General features: G+C 36.0%; 1 protein-coding gene across 3 annotated transcripts; it reads right to left on the bottom strand.

Annotated features, from left to right (window-relative positions):
- Positions 1-34: 34 nt before the first annotated feature.
- Positions 35-23980, bottom strand: eva1a (eva-1 homolog A (C. elegans)). 3 transcript variants are annotated; one of them, XM_051867558.1, is made up of 5 exons: positions 23605-23980; positions 14381-14470; positions 7663-7718; positions 4921-5051; positions 35-1781 (listed from the first exon to the last, which is right to left on the bottom strand). In XM_051867558.1, exons 4-5 carry the CDS (start codon positions 5009-5011, stop codon positions 1408-1410), a joined length of 465 nt encoding a protein of 154 aa, XP_051723518.1. In that variant the 5' UTR covers positions 5012-5051; positions 7663-7718; positions 14381-14470; positions 23605-23980; the 3' UTR covers positions 35-1407. The 3 variants fall into 3 exon arrangements, with proteins under 3 accessions (XP_051723518.1, XP_051723517.1, XP_051723516.1); XM_051867557.1 differs by lacking the exon at positions 14381-14470; XM_051867556.1 differs by lacking the exons at positions 14381-14470; positions 23605-23980 and having other exon boundaries at positions 37-1781; positions 7663-8163.
- Between the last annotated feature and the right edge of the window lie 24 nt (positions 23981-24004).

The following is a 24004-nucleotide window of genomic DNA, read 5'->3' as shown; positions in this document are numbered from 1 at the left end:
TTGTGAGACATTCAGGGAAAAAAAAGGTTTTAAAAGCTTCGGTTTTTATTTTATGGAAAGATGTAGTGACTGGATCCACAGACAAACTTTTGGCACATTAAACTCCTCATACACATTCAAAACAACCATGTTAAAAAATAAAAAAAAAGACAACCAGATGCAAATTCCCCACAAATAAAGTTTCTAATAAATCCATATATTTCTATGAAATGAAAATATTTTTGAAACACTTGTATTGAATCAGTGTGGAATGAGACAGTGGAAGCATGTGAGCCTCTTTGTTACATCATTAAAATGCTGCATATGTTGAACACCAAAGGGTAAAATACGGACAGGGACATATTTGATGACATATCTGACATTTCTGGACCATAGTTGGATTGCTCATCTGTGCTCATGCACGGATTGATTTTAACTATAGCACCAGGTTGAAAATGCATACTACCCTGTGAAAAATATAGTACAAATAGAGGTGATTGTCTTCCATGCATAATTAATACTTGCTTGAAAAAGGCCTATACACTGTAAAACGAAAAGATTCTGTAAGATGTCTGCAAGTTCTCCAAGTATCTAAAGTAAATTTTTTGAAAATGCAGGCACAGACAATCATTTTGTTTTGTCAGTTGACAAAATATCTCAGAAATGAGAAGAAATCCTTCACAGAGGTCATAAAAACCCTGAGCTCCAAGACAAAGCTTTTGTATAATAAAAGTGTTTGTAACAGAATAGTCATTTTGCTTAAATAAAAAATATTACAGCCAACTAAAAAGGTTAAGATCTTAATAAAATTAGGTGTCTGAATTGACCAATGTTCATGTGACCAAACCTAATTTCAGACAAAATTCATTCTAATTAAAAATACAGTATTTCAAGGCAAGCATACTCAAAGCTCAAGCATTTTATTTTTCTTCACCTGTTTTATATTCACCTTATATTGGTGAAGTCTTTTCATTAAAGGTGCACTCAGTAATTTCCCTCATTAAGAAACGAATAGCACAAACGAATGAAGTCAACAGTCAAATCAAAGCAGCTGTTTTGTTTTATTTTTACTTGGAGCAGGGCAGAATGTAGATTTGATAAATTTGCTCCAAATGAGTAATTACCGTGTTCTCCAAGTTGTGGATATTTCTACAATGTCATCAATAACTAAAAATGTTGCTTTTTCATCCACGCCACTAGGTGTCAGTATAAGTGTCAGTATCATGTGGTCAGTGTAACTATCGGCGCAGCAACATAAACAAAAAATACTGAGTGCACCTTTAAAAACACGAGCGCCAGTGCCACCAGAAGAGATGTTCCTTGATGTCTTGTCAGTGTTGGCTTTGCTCATGTCTTAGTCCCTTACTGTATCCCCAAAAAAGTAATAGCTATTGTATTGTTCAATATTTCCTTAAATCTACAAAGACTTCAATAGTAGCGGTTCAGGCTGCGTGTGCCCGGCATGTCCGGCTGTCCGTTCATCCAGATCTCCCGTATAATCCGCTCGCGTTCCTCCAGTCGCTGCGCGCGCTCCAGCTCTTCGGCTGAGGTAAACACGTTACCGAGCGTCCGTTCAAAGCGCCGGTGGCGGCGTGCTGACAGATCGGAAGTATTGTCCCAGTCCGAATCGCTGTCGCTCGTGTCACTGGTGCTCTCCGCAGTCTTTCCTGTTTTCCTGGGTACTTGTTTTTGCCTTTTGCAGTCGGTTCGACAGGAGATCTGCACCACTAACGCGATGAGAGTGAGAACCAGTCCCAAACACACTCCACACACAAAATACAGTGCCGCCCGTTCCGGGTGATCTGCAGAAAAGTTCAGGAGGTTAGAAAAGTTTGCATTCCTTAGGTGTAACGGATTGTGTCCGGATCGATTAAAGTCAAAAATACATTTAAAAAATGTAGTTTACGACTCTATTATCGTTTTCATTTCTTAATTAAATGATAATAGAGAAAAAGTAATTTAAAATGATTTAAATGATTAAATCCTTCAAAAGAGTTTGGCATAATCTTAATGTAATTTAATTTTATACATTTATTTTGTTGAAATATAGATAAATATTTGAAAAAACTATTTCCCGCCAAATCAGTCATGTGGTGCAACCCAGCATAGAGCAACAAAAAAGGTCTGTTACATTGTCACAAAAGTAATAAGTAATTTGTAAGGGATTTTTTTTAGTAATTCCAACATTGGACTGCATTTCATCTAAAAATGGAAAACTTTTTATGTGTTTTTGCCATTTATTTACACGCCAACTGCATTTTGGGGGCCTGAAAATGCAAATTTTTGAAAGCATGTTTCAAAGTGCATGTTTTTGAAAACGATACTGTTACCATTTCCGTGTAAACTACGTGTTGCATGTTCAGTCTATAGGCGCATAGTGTTTCTTTAGTGTTGGGTGTAATTAATTAATTAGTAATCTAATGTAATTTATTTATTTTTCCCTTAAAAAGTAAAGTAAGGGATTACTCTTAATTTTTCTGTAATTTAATCACAGTTATTTCTGATGTAATTGCATTAAATACTGTATGGACTATACACCAATTCTATATAAAAACAATAGTGGATTTAACATCAAAATTTAATGTCAAAATGTATGTTTTAATGTAACTTTCTCCCTTTACACACTTCAGTCCATTCAGGAATAATTTATGCAATTGTATATTGTTTATTTGAAATAATTAAAAGTGCAGTTTCTTGTCTATCCTTGTTTTGTTCAACTGTTCGAGGTTGATATGGGATTTGTAAATTAATTAGTAATATGTAATCCAGTACTTTTTAGAAAGAGTAATTAGTACAGTAATCTAATTACATGGTTGAAGATGTAATTAGTGGATAGTAATTAATTGCCTTTTTAGAGTAACTTATGTTCTTTACAAAGTGACATCGCCAGCTACTGGCCTGGCATGCATAATACAGCGGTTTTAGTTGTTTTTGCGGATCCGTGTGAACGGGATCGTTTTGACAGCATTGTCGTTTGTACACAAAAAAAGTAAATGAAAAAATTTTCCGTTAAATATTTGAGAACTTTAAATTGTCATATTGCACTTCCTTAGTCCTTGATCTAACTTATTTTGGTATGATTAATTTTTTTATATATAATTAATTATAAGCAAAAGTACTAAGCATTTATTCAATATATAAAAATATTTTTGACATATAAAGTAGGTAAAAATCCATTTAGGGAGGGACAAAAAGCATGCCGCTGTAAAGTAAAAAGGTGTACTAGCTTTATAACACAAGACAAAAGCTGAGCATCACTGTAAAAAAGAATGCAGTACATTTACTCTGTATTGCAATTATGCACACGATTATCTTGTGATGATAATCGTTTGAAACCAGAATTGTATTTGAAAATAAATTGTAATCAATCATCCAGTTTTAGTACAGGGTATAATGGGGATGTTGGGGTAGTAGTAGTCAGAGACATTTTTAAGAAACACCTGGAGGCCACCCTACCACCAGAGGAAAAAAGACAAAAACATTGCATGTAATGCGACTGCAATTACTTTATCTGTTTTATTACATGGCTCTGTGGAATACTTGATTCTGATTGGTCAATCGCGCCATCCAGCAGTATCTTATTCCCCGATAACAACCGCTGAAAACAGATAACACAGGCTCATTTGGGTAACTGAAGTCTGTAGCACTATACGCTTGCTAGAAATGTTTTTTCTTCGTCAAAGTTTTGCATTTGGTGAGCTAATAAAATATTAAAACTCATCAATAAAACAATCAATATTTTGTGTACAGTTATTTAATTATGTCATTCAGTATCGTGGACTCGCTCTCTCTTGTTTCATACAAACGCAGCTGTTGTTTTGTACACTGTAATGGATTATAAGACAAACAGGTACTATTTTAAAAAAATTTCATCTCAGATCATTATCTCTTATCCCTATAATTATTTATGTGGCGAAATGCTGTTTAATAAGTGGTATGACTGTACATTATCTCTTAAATGTCCATCTAACGTTAGTTTAAACTTGCCACACTAGCAACTGCTCTCTCCGTGGAAGATTTGCATTTAAAGAGCTAATAAAATATTTAGACACAGATCAATATTTAGTGTCTAATTATTTACTTATGTGACAAGTAGCCTCCGCTTCGCGTCGGGGTCCTGATCACCCTGTCAGGGTTTATTCTGAGATAACAACTGGCTGGATGTGCATTATCCCTTACATATTTACAATGTTTTCTATTTATAAACACATTCTATCTCCTTAACCAGAACTATTGTTAAATTCACGACAGAAACGGCATTCAATCTTCGTCCCTCAGTCCTTCAGCTAAAATGAAATACTAAAACCGCCAGTAGGTAGCGCCAAAGCATTGTCGCAAAGAGTTAGTAGTTGAATCATTCAGTCAAACGATTTGTTAAAAATGGCTAATTCGTTCAGGGACAAAGCAGAAGTGACTGAGTGAGTCGTTGAGTCATTCAGTAGAACGATTCATTCTAAAACGCAGATTCATTCCGAAACTGAAACTGTGTTGCTCAGAGACGTGCAGTGGCTCTACAGTTTGGAACTATTTTCATTGGCAAAATAGAGGAAAAACAGACAATATTGTGTCTAAAATGTACGTCACCTAATAGCCTATTAACTTATTGTTTATTGAATTGTTGTATAAAATCAATATTACATTTGCAAACGTGCTGATATTTGGGAAAACGGCACTTTTGCTCATGTCATATTGCTTATAAATATGAAAAACAAGAACTTATACTGAGACCTTTTTTTGCACCATATCTTGTTTTTTGGAAGCATTTGTATTAATTTCGGTTCAGGCACCAAACCCCTGTTAATTTCCGGCCCTGGTGTGTGTGTGTGGCATGATGCCGGGGTGCGGGGCTCTTTTTCGAGCGCAAGTGGAGGCCCATTCTGTTGCAAGGCAATAGCATAGCAAAGGCCGCAACTGGTAGTAGTGTACCAAACTTGTTTTTACCTGCTATGAAGGAGTAAGCAGCCAATGCATTGCTTACTAAAGCCATCTCATCAGTAGTGGTTTGCCTTTCATTGAGGGAACTTGTAACCATTTCATCCACGGACGCACTATGGATCACTTATTGTGTGGTACTGAAAGAAAGAAAACGAAAGAGAGAGACCGCAAGTTAAAACCAGTCTGAACCCACCTTCATTTTTTAAAATCCCTATAAAGGGAAGCGCTGAACCATAGCTTATAATGATGTTGTTTTAAAGAGTGTAATTATATTGGGATTTCTCCCTACATTTAAGCTGTACCATAACCTCGTGTGCAGTGAAAACTATTTTTACAGACAGGCTGGAAATTTCCAAACAGCAGAACCATGCTATATCTTCCTGTGCAACCACAGACATCGTAACAACCTAAAATCTCCTCATCAAACTGTCACACAAGATCAGACAAAAAAGACATTCTGATCCAACATATGCATTATTATTCACTGACAAAGTGATTGATGACTGCATTTGAGACAATCATAATAGAAATTATAACCTTTCACAAAGAAAGAATTATTTATAGAATGCCATCCTACTCCTGACATTCCCTCATTTTCTCTCGTCCTCATAAAACCACTTCTAGGCATTGGGGAAATTTTACCCGTAAATTATTGCCAAATTGCCAGGACATATTGGCTGCTTTTTGTCTTTCATCCCAAAAAGAAGAAATAAATCGTAATGAAACAGAAACAGCACAGAATCAGAGTGGCAGGATGGATGGCAGAAAGCTTGGGTTATAAAATGTTTTTCAGTAGTAGTCTGGGCTGAAGGTAGACGGCACTCAGAGCCAGTCATTCACGTGGGTGTAAAGGAATGTAGAGTCTCAGTCTGTCTCACTTAGAGGAAGACAGGCTGCTCTTTTAGAGTAAATGAGGAATTAGACTGTTGGCAGAAATAGGTGCGTGTTTGTTTGTAGGCTGCATTTATTTGATCAAAAATACAGTAAAAACAGTAATATTGTGAAATATTATTACCATTTTTAAAGAACTCTTTTCTATGTGAATGTATGTTAAAATGTAATTTATTCCTGAGATCAAAGCTGAATTTTCTGCATCATTACTCCAGTCTTCAGTGTCACATGATCCTTCAGAAATCATTCTAATATTTGATCACAGGAATAAATGACATTTTAACATGTATTCACATAGAAAAGCGTTCTTTTAAATAGTAATAATATTTCACAATATTACTGTTTTTACTGTATTTTTGTTTTTACTGTACTGTAAAGATATAGTTCTAAAAGTCATTCTAAATAAATAAAGAATAGCAGAGTTTACAGTACAACTATAGCGATAATGGCACAGATATCGTTGAAATCACTTTCAGAACTATTTTTTTTCCAGCTGATGAACGATAAAAACATTGACAGCCAATCAGAATCCATCCTGCTTTAAAGAGCTTGAGCGTTTAAAGCGGCAGACAACAAAACTGCAGCTCGTACTTAGAATAAACAGAACGATATTGTGCGTTGGTGTGGACACTAATATAGTTATCATTATAGTTAACATTCTTGGTGTGAACAGGCCTTTACATTACAACAGTCTCATCATTTTTACTTAATATGGTGATATTTAAAAGTTTGAGTTCAGTAAGATTTATGAATGTTTTTGAAAGAAGTCTCTCTCTTGCTCACCAAGGCTGTATTTATTTGATTAAAAATACAGTAAAAACAGTAATATTATTATGAAATATTATCACATTTTAAAATAACGGTTTTCTATTTTAATATATTTTAAAAAGTAATTTATTCCTGTGATCATTACTCCAGTCTTCAGTGTCACATGATCCTTCAGAAATCATTCTAATATGCTGATTTTTAGAAACATTTCTTATTATAACCAATGTTGAAAACGGTTGTGCTCCTTAATATTTTTGTGGAAACCGTGATACATTGTTTTCAATATAAATAGAAAGTTCCAAAGAACAGCATTTATTTCAAATATAAATCTCTAACATTGTAAATGTCTTCACGGTCACTTTTGATCAATTTAATGCGTCCATTCTGAATAAAAGTAATAATTTATTTCAGATAAAAAAATTTGACTCTAAACTTTTAAATGCTAGTGTACATATACTACATAAATATTAATTTTCTAATTTTGATTGTCTCTAATGTTGATGTTTAGTTAAAATATATTGGTAGAAAATGACAAAAACACAAAAATCTGTTTTAGACAATATTCAGAATTCAGTAATAATGTCTTAGTAAAATACAATTAAATGAATAAAGAAGATTATATAAAACTTCCTGGGAATCAAATTTTTAACTGTAAATTTTTAAAGCCCTGTTTTGTACCATTTACATGAAAAGTACCTAAAAAAACCCAGCACTAATTTAACTGTTGAGTCTGTCTTTCTGTGCAGTCTGATGAGGCTCTTCATTCACCCTCATTACTATCTTATAATTATGAATCTCTCCCAGGCTCTGCACCATAATTTGGATGTTTAAACAATATTTTCAGGTGTAAATAGTCAAACACAATGTGAAGCCTCCATGCAAGACAATCACATAACCTTTTTTACGGTCTGTGATGCTTGTACCTTTGCTAAAATTACAGCAACACAAATTAATTACTGTTACTGATACTCTGATGCTCCAGTCTTACTTGATCTGCTTATAATGTTATTGGTTTACAGCTACATGTTAGTTGTTTATTTTCCCTGTTTAACACAGGATAGCGAAATAAGTTTAATATTTTATTCTTACCTGGAGTGTGTCGATACATACAGTAGTGGTCCATCTGTGCGAACTCAAAGGTCACACTGCAAAGAAAAGAAAACAAAACAAAAGAAAGCAAGACAAAATAAGAAAGAAACGTCAGCATCCTCCCTTTGGCTCTTCAAAACTGATGGACAAAGCAAAAGAAAAAAATGAAGGGCTACTGTATGAGTCATAATGATCTATATAACAGAGCAGCCCCCTCAGTGTTACGATAAGACCTTCAGTGGAAAAACACTCTTTTCCCAAACTGTTTTGTGTGTGTGTCAGAGACCATACATCACACAGTATCACTTTTCCGGTACACACACTCCTCCATTCAACCACAGTGATTAGTCAGGACCAAAACCCTCCCTAACTAGACAGGAAAACCAAAAAAATCAATAACTTGTGTAGAAGTTGTACGAAGTTCACTTGGGACAGGCCAGATCTTACTATTTGAAAGCCACAATGAGTAAAAAAAAAAAAAAAAATGTGCTTACTGAATTACGACATGAACTTTTTTTTTTTTTTTTTTTTTTTTTTTTTGTTAGTTTTTTTTTTTTTTGTTAGTTTTTTTGTTTTTTAGTTTGTTAGTAAAAAAAAACGACATGAACTTTTAAGAATGAAACAATGCTCATATCAGGATGTGATGTGAGAGCAATATATAGAGAGATGACATTCAGTATAGGTAGATCATACCTTTCTAATTTTGCTCATGTAACAGTTTGAAAATCATTATCTGTTCTCCTATTTGTGTTTCAGACTATTTTTATGGTTGGATAAAAGAGTATATGACTAAATTGTTGTTTTTGTGGTATATAACGTTTCATGTTTTTGGAAACTTCTCTTGACTTTTCCCATGCAAGACAAGTTCTTCTTTCCCACAGAAATCTCATGGGTCGTAACCGGTCATCATATTAAAATAGATCTAAATTTCTTAGCTTCTTCCAATATCAATACAAGGTTAGGCCTGCAATTTAATCTTTAAACTTTACATCAGCTTAATTAAATGAATTCAGTAGTAAAGTTTTTTTTTTTTTTTTTTAAGAATACACAAAAAATAATGTGTTGGCTCAACAAAAAAACAAAAAATTAACACAACAGGTTGCATACATTTTTTTGAGTTATGACAACCTCTAATGAAATTACGTTCAACCAACAAGCTACATTGAGTTACAACTTTAAGGGGACCTATTATGCAGAATTCACTTTTATAAAGTGTTTCAACACAGTCCACCCACTCCATCCCCATAAAACAAAACCAGTCTCTCCAGGCAAGCGGTTTCAAAGCCCCGCCCTGGTGACGATCTGCCCTATTAGCATAGATACCGGCCTGGGTGAGCCGCAGAAGTCCGCCATTTCTGCTGCCTTGTTGTAGCAGCTGGAGATATACAATGTCTGGGCCAAAAAAAACATATAAATGTTCTGTTGTTGGATGTACCAACGAACAAAAGAGTCTTCATAGACTTGAATTTCATCTATGAAGGAAAGGTGCCGAAGAAAGTCGGTAAAGTGTTATATATTTGCGCGAATAATTTTACAGCGGACTGCTTCACAAACGAGGGTCAATTTAATGCTGGATTTGCACAAAGATTAACATTACAAACCTGACGGTACATGCTAGTCGATAAGTTGAATCAACTTAACTACAACAACTACATAAATTTATCTACTAACCATTCAGAAACGTCCAGTTGCATTCATAAGTTGTAACTTCTTTCTAAATCTCTCCATCAGTCTCTGACTCTGGTTTGAACAATGTAACAATGAAAGGCTGAACACTGCTACTGACAATTTCTGACATTTTGGCTGCGTGAGATTCTCCAGCTTTGTTGTTGTTGAAGCACGGGCTGTAAAGGCTCTGCCCTCTTCTGGAAAGAGGGGGCAGGAGCAGCAGCTCACAAAGACACACACAAAAACGGCGTGCTCACACCCAAATAGGGGGAAATTTGACAAGCTATAATAAATGATCTGTGGGGTATTTTGAGCTGAAACTTCACAGACACATTCTGGGGACACCAGAGACTTCTATTACATCTTGTGAAAAGGGGCATAATAGGTTCCCTTAAATAATTAGTAGCATGAACACATTTTTAAGTTGATTACTCAAAAAAACTTAATTTGCTCCAACTACTTAAGTTGTAGACATGGATGGAACCAATTAATTGTATCTATTTTCGTTAAAATACACAGCAGCTATTATAGCACATGCTAAATGTAATTTATTTAGCATGTATATTTAATGAGCAAGTAAGATATTTCTCATCATCACTGGCATTAGTCATTGTGTATAGAGTCAACACAGTGTTTACCTTCATGCAATACTCTTCAGCACATTGCTAACCACAAAACATTAAACATTACAGAAACTCTTTTAAATGTCAAACATAATAGAATTAAACACTAACAGGTCTTTACTAACTTTAAAAAAAAACACAAATAAAATAACTCTTAATAACAACATTTGTTCTCCTTATCCAATCCTATGCAAAGCATGCTGGGATCTAGAAATCAACTGCCTAATTTCCAAAGTTATCAAGACAATTTCACTAAGTTACTACAACTTAATTTTTACAACAACAAAAAAACGCTGAAATTTGAGTATAAATTACACACAATATTAAAGGGTTAGTTCACCCAAAAATGAAAATTCTGTCATTTATTACTCACGCTCATGCCGTTCCAGACCCATAAGACCTTCGTTAATCTTCGGAACGCAAATTGAGATATTTTTGTTTAAATCCGATGGCTCTGTGAGGCCTACATAGGGAGCAATGACATTTCCTCTCTCAAGATCCATAAAAGTACTAAAAACATATTTAAATCAGTTCATGTGAGTACAGTGGTTCAATATTAGTATTATAAAGCGACGAGAATATTTTTGGTGCGCCAAAAAAACAAAATAACGAATTATTTAGTGATGGCCGATTTCAAAACACTGCTTCAGGAAGCTTTCGGAGCATAATGAATCAGCGTGTCGAATCCGCAGTTCGGAGCGCCAGAGTCACGTGATTTCAGCAGTTTGGCGGTTTGACACGCGATCCGAATCATGATTCGATACGCTGATTCATCACTATATAAGTCATTATTTTGTTTTTTTTTGGCACACCAAAAATATTCTCGTCGCTTTATTATATTAATATTGAACCACTGTACTCACATGAACTGATTTAAATATGTTTTTAGAACCTTTATGGATCTTGAGAGAGGAAATGTCATTGGTCCCTATGTAGGCCTCACGGAGCCATCGGATTTAAACAATAATATCTTAATTTGTGTTCCAAAGATCAACGAAGGTCTTAAGGGTGTAAAACGGCACGAGGGTGAGTAATTAATGACAGAATTTTCATTTTTGGGTGAACTAACCCTTTAAGTTATACAGAACTCAACAAAATAATGTTTGCAACTTTAAAGTTTTAATTAAATCAATAAATTAGAATTTTTATCTTGGAACCATGAATTTATTTAGGTTGTGGTAACAGGTCCCCTGAATTACTTTTTAGAGCACGCAACATTTTATAAAAAAAATATTAGACAAAATAATGAGACTACACATTGTCAAATGTGTTGTTGTAATGCCTAAATACATTAATCAGAAAACCAATTTGTCATTGGGCACATAACGATCTTGAATGTATTACGCTTACTATGTTCCCTGGAATTGTCTATTACAAATACTTTGAGAGAGTTTTCAGCGTTGTCCTCCAAATGGAACCACCGTTATGCGTCCCAATCAAGAAAGGAAAGCGACAGCTCATTTTTGGCAGGACTTTATTGAAGCCAGCAGCCTGTAGTATTTGAAGGTCTGGACCAACGGAGCCTGGCTTTAATCAGACACCCAGCCAAACTAAGCCCAAACCTGAGCTTCAAAGCTGGCATGAGCCAATACCCTTTCATTTGACTTCACAAATAGAAGTCAAGCAAACGAGTAACTCTAAAATTATGTTGTTCCTCGTTGAATAAGTTAAGCAGCATGGCTGTTCTCCTGTTGCATAGTCACAAATAACCAACTTATATTATTTTTCCAGGCTTTTATCATTTTAACAGGAATTCAAGCACCTGTTTCTCAACTATAACACAATGTTTAAGTTGAGACAATAATGGGTGGACATCTGCCGTCATTAGTATTCACAGCCAGGGTTAAAATGAGTCAAAGTCAGCTAGACCTCCCACAAGCATCCCACACCAGCCTGCTGCACAGCATTGTTGACTAAGAAGGTCACTTTTAGCTAGTCAGGCATTTTTCTGTGCCATCCGTGTAAGTTCCTCAAGAACAAACAAACAGGTGGAAGGGTAAACAGGTGCATTTTGCAATAAGTTACCAAAATTTCCTCTTAAAGTTCACCCAAAAAAATGAAAATTCTGTCATCATTTATCCACTTTCATGTCATTGCAAACCTGAATGATTTTTTTTATAGAATGTTTCCTGTTTTTATCCATACAATGATAGTCAGTAGGTCCAAAACAACATTCGACCCCAGTGACTTCCACTTTTCAAAATATGTACAAAATGTAAAAAAATACAGATAAAGATTACTATAAGAACATTGATTGTTTACAAAACCTGCTTAGCCCTGTGATAAATGTTGACTGCTAAAAGAAATTAACTGCCTCCCTTTCCTGCGAACATTTCTTCCAAGCGCCAAAATAAACATGACGGGCCACATCTTGTGAGGGGAAAAAAAAAAACATTACATAAACTTTTTCGTCAGTGGATTGGGATACAAGCACAAAGCCATTTAAGTGGCTAAATATCAGAGGGAGCCTCATACTGCAAGTGGCCTTATGAAAATATGTCTTCTCACAGGGGTCAGTTTATCGTGAACTCGTGAGATTCAGCGGAGAAATGAAAGAGCAGAGGGAATTATTCAGACTTCATTGTTTTCATAGGAGACAGAGATTAAACTAGTCATCACAGAAAAGATTTATTGGGGAGTTCCAGATTTCTATTTTTAGAAGAAATGTTTTAAAAATAGAGGACTACGCAGCTGTTTCTGATCAGAAGGAATGGCAAAATGGAACTCTGGTCAGAGAATATTCAGAGAAAGATAAAGAAAGGCACATGACAATACAGAGAGTGTAAAACAAAGGAATCCTCTCAACCTGAGGGGTTTTATTATATAGCAGAGTTAAATGAGTGTGTGAGCATTTGATCAGACGTAAAGCAAACTGAATTCCCACCACTAATGACTGTTTTTTTGTATCATGCAATTTTTATCCCATCCAGAGTCGGTTGTAACCACAAACCACTCAATCTCCTCACACCTCATAAAGGAAGATTAGGAGAGACGGCATATATGAATGCTCAAGATGTCTATGTCTGATCACATAATCCCACACACACATTTGACGACTTCTAATAATTCATTTCACTTAATCCAACATGAGCCTGTATGGTTTATAGTCTTAACTGAGTGCACATTTACAGAAACACTGTCATTAACAAAGAACAGAATGAGAAGCTTTTAACATTTTTCAGTAACTAAGCTCTATGGTCTCTATCTTCTACACAAAGAACAAATTGACATCATGTTCTATTACGATTTTTATTGACTAATCGATTTTTGACCGGAAAAATTGACTTTCAACTTTACTGCAAATTATGAATGGTATATATGAATAGCCAGGGGTGTTTCCTCCGAGGAGGCAAGGGAGGCAGTGCCTCCTCAAAAAAAAAAAAAAAAAAAATGGGATGAGAAAATAATCCATATTACATATAAAACAACAAAAATATTACAAATTATGACATTAAAAAGAGCGCAAGTCACTCGTATTTCTTAAGGAACTCTGCCCAACAGCGACACCCGCAGGTAAAGTTACAGCAGGAGTCATGCCTCCCTTTGCTCTCATAGAAAACCATAGAAAACTATCAGATCCCCGGCGTGCGGTGGGTTTTGTGGGGGGTAATTGAGAATGAATGGGGGAAAGTCACGTGAGAGGAGGCAATGTCTCCATCGCGCTAAGATTGGATATAATTTGTTATGATTGGATATGATTGGTTTGTGCGATAAATCCTGCCTCTTGTTGACGTGCGCGTTCCTGCGCGTCAGTTTGAATGAACAAATGATGGTGTCAATGGGAAGACTAATTGAAAAGTAAGTAAACAGATCACCCAGTTAGATATCACCGCTTTATGTCATGTCAAAATCAAACTTGAAATGGACTGAAAACACGATGACTGCGGGGGGTTTTAGTGCAATCAGCTTGGTGAAATTAAAAATACAATTCGTGTCTGTGACAGACGGTGTTTACTGAGTATGACTGATGATCCAAAATAGCCTAAGTTGACTATTAAAAAGAAAAACATCAATACACAAACAAAATACATTGTTTAAATTGTTAAAGCCTTTAGTTATTATTTTGGAATGAATGTAGAAATGCTTAAAACACTAACTTGATGAGATTGACTTGGTTTTGATAAATAGAACATTTATTACAATACATTGTTAATATAAAATTACAAAATAGAATTGTATTTGGTTTCTTTTTTTCTTTTTTGATGTAATGTAAAGTAATGTTCATTTAACAAGGAAGATGTGTCAACATTAAGAGTAATGCACATGAATTTACACTGATTCATAAATAAATAAAAAATTTGCCTCATTTCAGAACACCACTGCACGCCACTGTGAATGGCATATATATATAGCTACTAGATTTTTGAACTGTAAAATTTAAAGGGTTAGTTCACCTAAAAATGAAAATTCTGTCATTAATTACTCACCCTCATGTCGTTCCAAACCTGTAAGACCTTCTCTCATCTTCAGAACACAAATTAAGATATTTTTGATGAAATCCGATGGCTTAGTGAGGCCTGCATTGAAAGCAAAATAATTAACTTTCAATGCCCAGAAAGCTACTAAAGACGTATTTAAAACAATTCATGTGACTACAGTGGTTCAACCTTAATGTTATGAAGCGACGAGAATACTTTTTGTGCGCCAAAAAAACTAAATAACGACTTTATTCAACAATATCTAGTGATGGGTGATTTTAAAACACTGCTTCATGAAGCTTCGAAGCTTTACGAATCTTTTGTTTTGAATCAGTGGTTCGGAGCATGTATCAAACTGCCACAGTCACATGATTTCAGTAAACAAAGCTTCGTTACGTCATAAGTGTTTCAAAATTTCAGTGGTTCACGTGACTTTGGCAATTTGATACACTCTACGAACCACTGATTCGAAACAAAAGATTCGGAAAGCTTCAAAGCTTATTGAAGCAGTGTTTTGAAATCGCCCATCACTACAAAATAACCTTAAATTTATATACTACATGGTTGAGTGTATAGTGCATAAGTGCATAGTGTATAGTGCATCATTTGGGACACAACTATTGTCATTCAAGCATAAATTAGAAGAAAAAAAAGTGTAGTTTTGGTCCATTTTTGTAGAAGAAAAAAAAAAGCTGTACGTTTTAAATGTGTATACAAAAGCATTTGTTAACTTTTAGTAGTACAACAGCATATCCAAAGTAAAAACCCACAGACTACATTTAACTAAACTCCAATTTCAATTTCACAGATTTTATTTTGAAAAACTGAACTGAAAAACACCAGAACCCAAAACAGAATTAAATCTGTATCACTGCGTATTTCATGTTAGTGCCTGAGATCCTAAATACAGCCATGATTTATTTTACTCTCATTTGCCTGCACCACACCGCTTCACCCTCATTATAATCACAAAACATGACTTTGGGCAGATTCATTTGCCAAACTTAATGCTACACTTCCTCTCTGCCTTTTTTTTTTCTTCTTCTTCTTCTTCTCTAATATTAGGTTTCAGAATGCAGGGCCAGTCTCGGCTCTCTCCAACTCAGCCTCTGTTAGCTCAGTGAAGCAGAACAGTGGAGCTTGAGGACCTAAATGTACTTAACCCCACACAGATGGGAAACTAAATCTTTTCCGTACCTCAGCTGCCTCAACAAGACAAGAGACTACTATTATTTAACGTCACTATAGCCGTTTTATTTTCAGAAATGTTATTATAACGCCACATTTAACTGTTTATTGTCATGATGAGAGATTTACTTGGATGAAAAACAGAGGGCTGTTGAAGGATGTTGCCCTTTTGTACTGAATTAGCACTAGTTTTTTTGACCCTTAACCACTGTGAGAGAAAAGAGACTGCCTTGGATGCTTAGGAGAACTGTTTCACATGCTGCTGGATTTTGCTATAACAGCAAGAAAAACATGATGAGTTCATTTAGGGCTGGCTTCTTGGAGACAGAATGAAGAGAATCAGCTAAAGATAATTTGGTTACACTTTATTTTACAGTATGTGTACTTACAGTGTAGTTACCTAAGAACTACCGAGAATTTTTTTAGAATCACCTTTTTGAGCACTTGGAGAACTGTGTTCAAACCAGCCCCAAGGGATGTCAATGTTTGGCTCTGTGTACACTCAGTGTACAAAAATGCTGGGTTGTTTCAGCCCATGTTTGAATCAAATATGGACAAACCCAACTGTGGTTTAAATTTCTAAATTAAATTTTTTGAGTTTGTCCATATTTGACCAAAACATGGGTTGAAACAACCCGGCATTTTAAAGGGTTAGTTGAAAAATCTGTCATTAATTACTCACCCTCATGTCGTTCCACACCCATAAGACCTTTATTCATCGTCGGAACAAAAATTAAGATTTTTTTGATAAAATCCGATGGCTCAGTGAGGCCTGCATTGAGAGCAAGTTAACTTAGACTTTCAAACGCCCAGAAAGGTACTAAAGACATATTTAAAACAGTTCATGTGACTACAGTGGTTCAACATTAATGTTATGAAGCGACAAGAATACTTTTTGTGCACCAAAAAAACAAAATAACGACTTTATTTATCAATATCTAGAACTCGTCACTGAACTAAACACTGCTTTATGAAGCTTCGAAACTTTACAAATCTTTTGTTTTGCTTCAGTGGTTTGGAGCACTGCCAAAGTACGGGTAAGGTTAGGGACAAGTTTGGGGGTATGGGTAGGTTTAAGGGTGGGTTAAGGTGTAAAGAATGGGTCAACAGTGTAATTATAAATGTAATTACAGAAATTAATTACAGATGTAATTACATGCAGGTATTTTTAAAATATAAGTACAATATAAAAACATGTATGTACACAATAAGTGCATTGTATCAGATGATTAATTTCAAAGTACATAGTCATTAAGGCCACCTAATATAAAGTGGGACCCATTTTTGTGTGTGTGTGAAGAACATTTTAATAATCTAAAGATCATTTTCCCACTATTAAGAACCTTTTGTGCAATGGAAATGTTCCATGAAACCATCAATGCCAATAAGGAACCTTCTTTTTTACGAGTGTAAGTGACTGGCACGGCATTCCCAGTTGAATCCTATTCTTTTAAATTTGGGGTTATGGGTAATTATTTTTGGAATGCAACAACCTCCATATGGCATAAAATATATACAGCTGTAGTTCAGGCAGAAACGTATATCCAGAGGCTCTTGAGCCATATTGTCCTTTATATGAATTTAAAAACAGTAATAGTAATGCTTGCCTTAAAAAAAAGGATAAGTATTAAAGGTGTGCTATACCACTGTCCTTCACAAAGGTCCTATCTCTGAGAAAAGACCTAGCTTTACCACGTAAGCAAGCCGGAGGCCTGATTATGCTCTTACTGACAGATCACACTAACACACATGGAAAGCGCATGCACACACATTCAGAGCAGACCCCACAGGATAAACAAACAAACATTCAGCCAGGGCTCTTGCAATTCGTAACGAACATAGTACACACTACACAGTATCGTCTTTGATCAGGTACCTGAGAGGCCCATTTGACTATTTCGAAGAACACTTGATCATTTATTTCCTTCTTTTAATTTTATTTCTGTCTTACGAAGCATCAGTATAATAGTTCATTTGAGAAAGAAAGAAACTGTGTAGAGAGATGCTAAGTATTACCATATTTATGCAAGATCAAGCTTGAACAGAAGCTTCTAATGCAGATTAGACTTTCTGGCTGCCACAGAACTGTTAAAAGTATTTTGGGTCTTATTATGCTGAACTTGTTTGCCACATAAGCTCATAAAAGGCATATTGTGGTTTCAAGGGATAGTTCATCCAAAAATGGTAATTCTTTCATTATTTACTCACACTTACGTAGTTCCAAACCTGTGCATTTCTTTCTTCCATGGAACACAGAGACATTTTGAATGTATGTAACCAGGGCCTAAACTTAACACTTGCCAAGCGCCAAATGCGAGTAAAAATTGCCGTTGGTGTGTATATGAAAAGGTGTCAATCGCCAGCTGGCCGGTAACATCTTTATAAGTTCAAACAATGGGCAATGTTGAGAGAATATGAACGTGAACGACGCTCGGTACAGTTGACGGGCCAGTGCCGCATCGTCACGAAAGTTTAAGAATTGCCTATTTAAATATTAAAGCGCAAGAAGAGGCAAAAGGGAACTCAGTTCGTTACTGTGTGGGAAGTTTAAACATTGAAGCGCGCACCTAGAAAGCCGTGTCTCAGACAGTGCGTGAATACTAAATTGAGCTCTCTTTAACATCTTCTTGCGCTTGAACGGACAAATTCACACAATATTATGTAAAAAAAAAAAATGTCCTAGTAAACATAGTCAGTAATATCTGTAATGAACAGTAGAAAAAGAAAATGCATGTGTACAGTATATTGGATCCGTGCATTAGGTCTTAAAGTGACAGCATCCTAATACTAGCTGAAAAACCTACTTGAAAAGCACTGTTTATTTCATTTGTATCTTAGTTCTATTGTATTTATTTGTGCTATTGCTTGAAATTGGATTATTTTGTTTTTATTTTATTATTGTTTAGTTGTCTTTAATGTTTTAAATTTATATTAGTTAGGCTAGTAGTTTTACTAGAGCAGTGGAGACGTGTTCTCTGGAGTGACGAATCACGCTTCTCTGTCTGGCAATCTGATGGACGAGTCTGGGTTTGGCGGTTGCCAATCGAACGGTACTTGCCTGACTGCATTGTGCCAAGTGTAAAGTTTGGTGGAGGGGGGATTATGGTGTGGGGTTGTTTTTCAGGGGTTGGGCTTGGCCCCTTAGTTCCAGTGAAAGGAACTCTTAATGCTTCAGCATACCAAGACATTTTGGACAATTTCATGCTCCCAACTTTGTGGGAACAGTTTGGGGACGGCCCCTTCCTGTTCCAACATGACTGCGCACCAGTGCACAAAGCAAGGTCCATAAAGACATGGATGAGTGAGTTTGGTGTGGAGGAACTTGACTGGCCTGCACAGAGTCCTGACCTCAACCCGATAGAACACCTTTGGGATGAATTAGAGCGGAGACTGTGAGCCAGACCTTCTCGCCAACATCACTGCCTGACCTCACAAATGCGCTTCTAGAAGAATGGTCAAAAATTCCCATAAACACACTCCTAAACCTTGTGTAAAGCCTTCCCAGAAGAGTTAAAGCTGTTATAGCTGCAAAGGGTGGGCCAACTCCATATTAAACCCTATGGATTAAGAATGGGGTGTCATTAAAGTTCATGTGCACGTAAAGGCAGGCGTCCCAAAACTTTTGGCAATATAGTGTATGTGCACTGACTCATATAGACTACTTTATAATACTTTTTTATATGCCTACTCCAAACGAATATAAATCCCACATCATGTTGCATTGTGTCATAAGCTGTCTGAAGTCCACATTGGATACATCACTTTTTCTTGCATCAAGTAGCTAACAGTAAACAGATACACTGTTCTATTTGTGAGGTTCCTGTTCCTGTGCTAATTCTGACAACAGGACAAATGGATTTGGAGTGTTTGCTGTAATGCGTCCAGTGTTGTTGTTTTGTGGTGCAGTATTTAGTCCTTTTGTGTCCTTTTTGAGATGCAGGGCTTGAGGGTGAGTAAATAATTTAGAATTTAGTAAATACAAGTATCTCAAAAAGGCACAAATATACTGTACAAGGTTGACACACAAACCTGCCTCCCCTCAATCGCTTCATTTGCTTCGGATGAATATTGTTGGTGTTACAGGGCTTGAATTTTGGCGTGGGATTGTGCGTATTGCACATAAATTTACTCATTCCTGCAGATTTTGTGCTCACACCCAAAGTGTGCACATAAAGCCGCCTCTCAGTACTAAATTGATGTTCTTTTCGCTACTTATTGCGCTTAAACAGTCAAATACACACAAAATAATGTAAAAATACCTTGGCAAGTATTCATGTAAACACAGTCAGTTTTGTTTTAAATGAACGTGAACAGTTGAGAAAGAAAACGCATGTGTAACAGTATAATGGATCCGTGCGTCAGGTCTTAAAGTGACAGCAGCCTAATATACCTGCTGCCAAATTATGAGATAATATTAAAAAATATCTATATGACAGTTTCTCCCCATGGTATCAATGTCAAAATTGTGGACAGTAAAAATGCTGAGTGGCTAGTAACTTTGGAAAACCAAAAAAAACACAAAAAAAGTTAATATCAAGCCCTGTACTGTACGCAATTATGGGCTGTTTAACACAAAACACATTTTTTGCATTTAAAAGTGGAATTGAAAAAACGGCGAGGTTAAAAAAAAGTTAATGTTTACATAATGCAAAAACTAATGCATTCTCTGTGAATGGCCCCTTGTTGCCATAGAGTACAACTTTACATTTGTAAATTGGCAAATATTGCAGTTTTGTGGCAGGCTTGTTTTAAAATGACGTAAACCCTAAAACAGACAACACAACGGCCCATTGTTTTTAGTTTGTTTCCGTGCATTTTCCTTTTTAACCATAGCCACTTGTTCCTGTTCTCTTTTTAATTGCTTAACTGCACTCCATTGGCAGCGCTGATATATGCTGAATCATGCAAAGCATGTGATAGGCTGGCCGTAGTGCTGCACAAAACACATATCTCATACAAAACATAGGCAAATCCCAGAGTATAATGGCACAGGGGCTCATAAAATACCACATGCTCCCTGCCAGGGTCCTGTGTATTTTTGAGCCTGATTCATACTGACAGAAGGCTTTTTTCCACTTTGTGGAATTACATTATAACAGTGCATAGTGACTTCAACCAGCCAAACCAACAGGGAAAAGATTCAATTAAGTTTGGAGAACAACTGGAGGGTAAAAACAAACAAAGATGAAATATGAAGCATAATGAACAACAGCAGACTTCATAAAAGATTTCACGAAATATGTAAATACAAGTGCTGATGATAATATGTTATTCATTGGGACACAAACTACTTTTCAGGTATGTGAGAATGATATATTTTTATAGAAATTCTTTTTGTCCTTTATAGATCTTGACATCCGCAAGTTATTGTATGCTTTCAATGAATGGAAAAGAACAACAAGAACATTCTTCTAAATATCTCCTCTTGTGTTTCCACAGGAGAAAGAAAGTCATTCAGGTTTGAAACAACATGACTATTCAGTTTGAAGTCTCTGGCCACTACACTTGCTTCAACTTAGACCTGTTTGAATCCTGTGTGTCCAGCCTGTCTCACTGAACAATGCCGCCCAGTGTGTGTTCAGGGCCACCAGCCCCACCATTACTGCTCTAGGAGCGGGACCCAGGACAGGAGCTGACACAAAGCAGCTGTCTGAGACCACTAGAGTTGCAGGAAGTCCTGCCAACATCTGGTCCTTCTATTAAAGACCCTCGAGAACCAGAGCAGGCGACAGCAGGCTCTAAGAGTGAGACAAACTCTAAAGGTGAGTGAAAGTATTGTTTCTAGTCATGAGGTTTATGGCCACAAGGATATCACACTCTAACAACTGGCTAGGTAGCTATTAGCTAATAGTTCAATTATGGTCGAGACATTGAGGTCTTTGTGTATTTAAGGGTGGACGTATAAAATAGGACTGACTCAAGAGGCCAACACAGAGAAACTACTGTTAGTGATGCCATTAGAGGAGAATATAATGCTAAGCTCTCTGATTGAGGTATCTGGGCCTGAAATTGTGCGTGTTTGCATATTGAGGAAACTAAGTAACAAAAAGCGTCAACACTTTACAGTTAGGTTCAGTATGTTAACTTTAGAGATGCACCGATGTATCGGCCAATAATCGGTATAGGCCGATAGAAGCAATTATTTTCACTATTAGCCACTGGCCATTGGCCGGTTGTATAAAAACAGCCGATGATCAGGGCTGATGATATTCTGTCAATCAAAAGGGGGCGGGAAAACGTGTCAGACTGCAACTCATACTGTGTGACAATAACACAATAACAGTTCAAAAATAGCTAAGTTAAAGCAGGCTCTGATCACCCATAGTTCAAGCCAGGATTGCCAGGTCTGCAGTTTTTCCCTACACCAAACCTTATTTGTAGCGCGTCTCCCATCCAATAATTGCAAAGAGCTTTGTGCTTTACTTTGTACTTGTGATAAGAATCAGTCTCAGCTTTCAAATTCTGTCTATTTTATAATGAAATGCAAACAATAAATGCCGTTTTGACGCTCTTAAATGTGACGTGACAGATCACTGTAGCGCTTCAGTTCAGCGCGGAGGACGAGTCTTTTCTTCCAATATATAGCTTATAGTTATAGCACGAAAAAACATCCATGAACATCAAAAGGTATGTTTAAAGATACAGTAAAACTTACTGAAATGTATCATGTCTCATGTAATCGCTTAATTAGTGTTTCAATCGCGGAAAGATGCTGATAAAACAGCTTGTGAACAAAGTGTCACTTAACATTGCATTTACCTCAGGAAAGTTAGCCAGTGTTCACATTTTGTTAGTTAGCTATAAAAAAAAACACGAAAGAGGAGCTTATTTACTGTTAATTGCTTGAATAATTTTGTCATGAAGTATTTATGAAAACTACCTTATCTGCAACTGAGTTGCATACAAACAATTCTTTTTTTTATTTGTAATTATTATATCTGAAAATAAATAGCAGTTGAAAATAATAGCTCTCTTGTTAATTTTAACCTCTAATATTATAGCAATGTACCAAATGAGGAGGTTCCCTGTATAGTTTACAGCATTATCGGTATCGGCAGATATCACTCTGAATAATCGGCTATCGTATCGGCAGAGAAATTTAGTATCTGTGCATCCCTAGGTAACTTTATTTACTGCATTAGCTAACATGAAATTACAATACCTTTACAGTATTTAATCTAGCTTAATGTTCATTTTTACATACTCTAATACATTTTTACATTTTAAGTTGTGTAAATTAACGTTGATTAATATATTATGAACAATCATGAATTACTAGATTAATAAGTGATGTAAAAAATGTTTATTGTTAATTCATGATATCTTATGCATTAACTAATGGCAACAAACTGAACCTTATTGTTAATCTTAAACTTGCATAAGTAATTCTACAAAGTGTCAAACAGCCATAATCAACATTTAGGTTTTGTTTCAGTCCTCAGTGGGTGTCTGGTTGTGCTTGAGTGATGATGTTGACCCTGTTTGGCCCTCCTGAACAGGGAAAGACATCCATCTAATGTGAAGTGTTAAAGGAAATCCTGTGAGCGTGCTGTTGTTCAAACAGTGTCCAGAACCCCTGAGAGTCATTCAACAGCTTTTATTTAACACAGAGAGCAAAGGTGATCCTTTTTTTTTCTTTGGATAGACTAGTTGCATAGTCATTTCAATTGCATTGGCGTGTCGTGTTATTAAGACTTCCTTAAATGATGCTATAGTGAGGTCTGAACCACATTATTGAAGCCTTCATAATTCATAGCTTTAGCAGAGTATATCAATTCAGCAGAAAAATGGATATATATATAAATCATATCTGTATATATGGTCATAGACAGGGGAAATGCAGTCAAAAGCATTGAATTTTGTTGAGGAGAATGCATGAATAGTTGACATTTCACTTGTAAAGCATTAACTGTAAAACATTTTTTGTATAATTAAAAAATAATATAAATGTGCATTAAATAAGTGTGACATTTAATTTTCTTTAATTAGTAACTGCCAAAACCACAATGACAACATGACCATCATACAGTTCCAGTCAAACTCACCCATTGTATTCTGTCCATGCACACACATCTGAACTGAAGCCGTGAAAGACTGTTTCACTTGAGTATTCCACTGTGCATAAGTGAGCTTTCTGTATAAATGAGAATCCATACAAGTCCGAAAGATCTCAAAGAAGGGAACAAAAAGTGGGAAGGTAAACTCTCCTAGAGAGTCTGTTTGCCTATTCAAAACAATTCAAAAAATTCACTGGAGGCAAAAGGTGATCATAGCGCAGAGTGCAGATGCATACTAGAGCTGTGCTTCTCTTTATAACCCATGGCAGGAGGACGCTGTGCCCTAGAAGCTGGAATGTGACACGGAGAAGGCAGGAGGGAGAAATATTCACCACACTGACGGACACAGACGAGTCAGAATGAAACTCTGGAGAGCAGTGAGTATGAA

This window comes from Ctenopharyngodon idella, chromosome 17 (assembly GCF_019924925.1).
Source record: "Ctenopharyngodon idella isolate HZGC_01 chromosome 17, HZGC01, whole genome shotgun sequence".
Taxonomy (NCBI): domain Eukaryota; kingdom Metazoa; phylum Chordata; class Actinopteri; order Cypriniformes; family Xenocyprididae; genus Ctenopharyngodon; species Ctenopharyngodon idella.
Note: the sequence above shows the minus strand (reverse complement) of the source record. Positions and strands in the feature narration are given on the sequence as shown.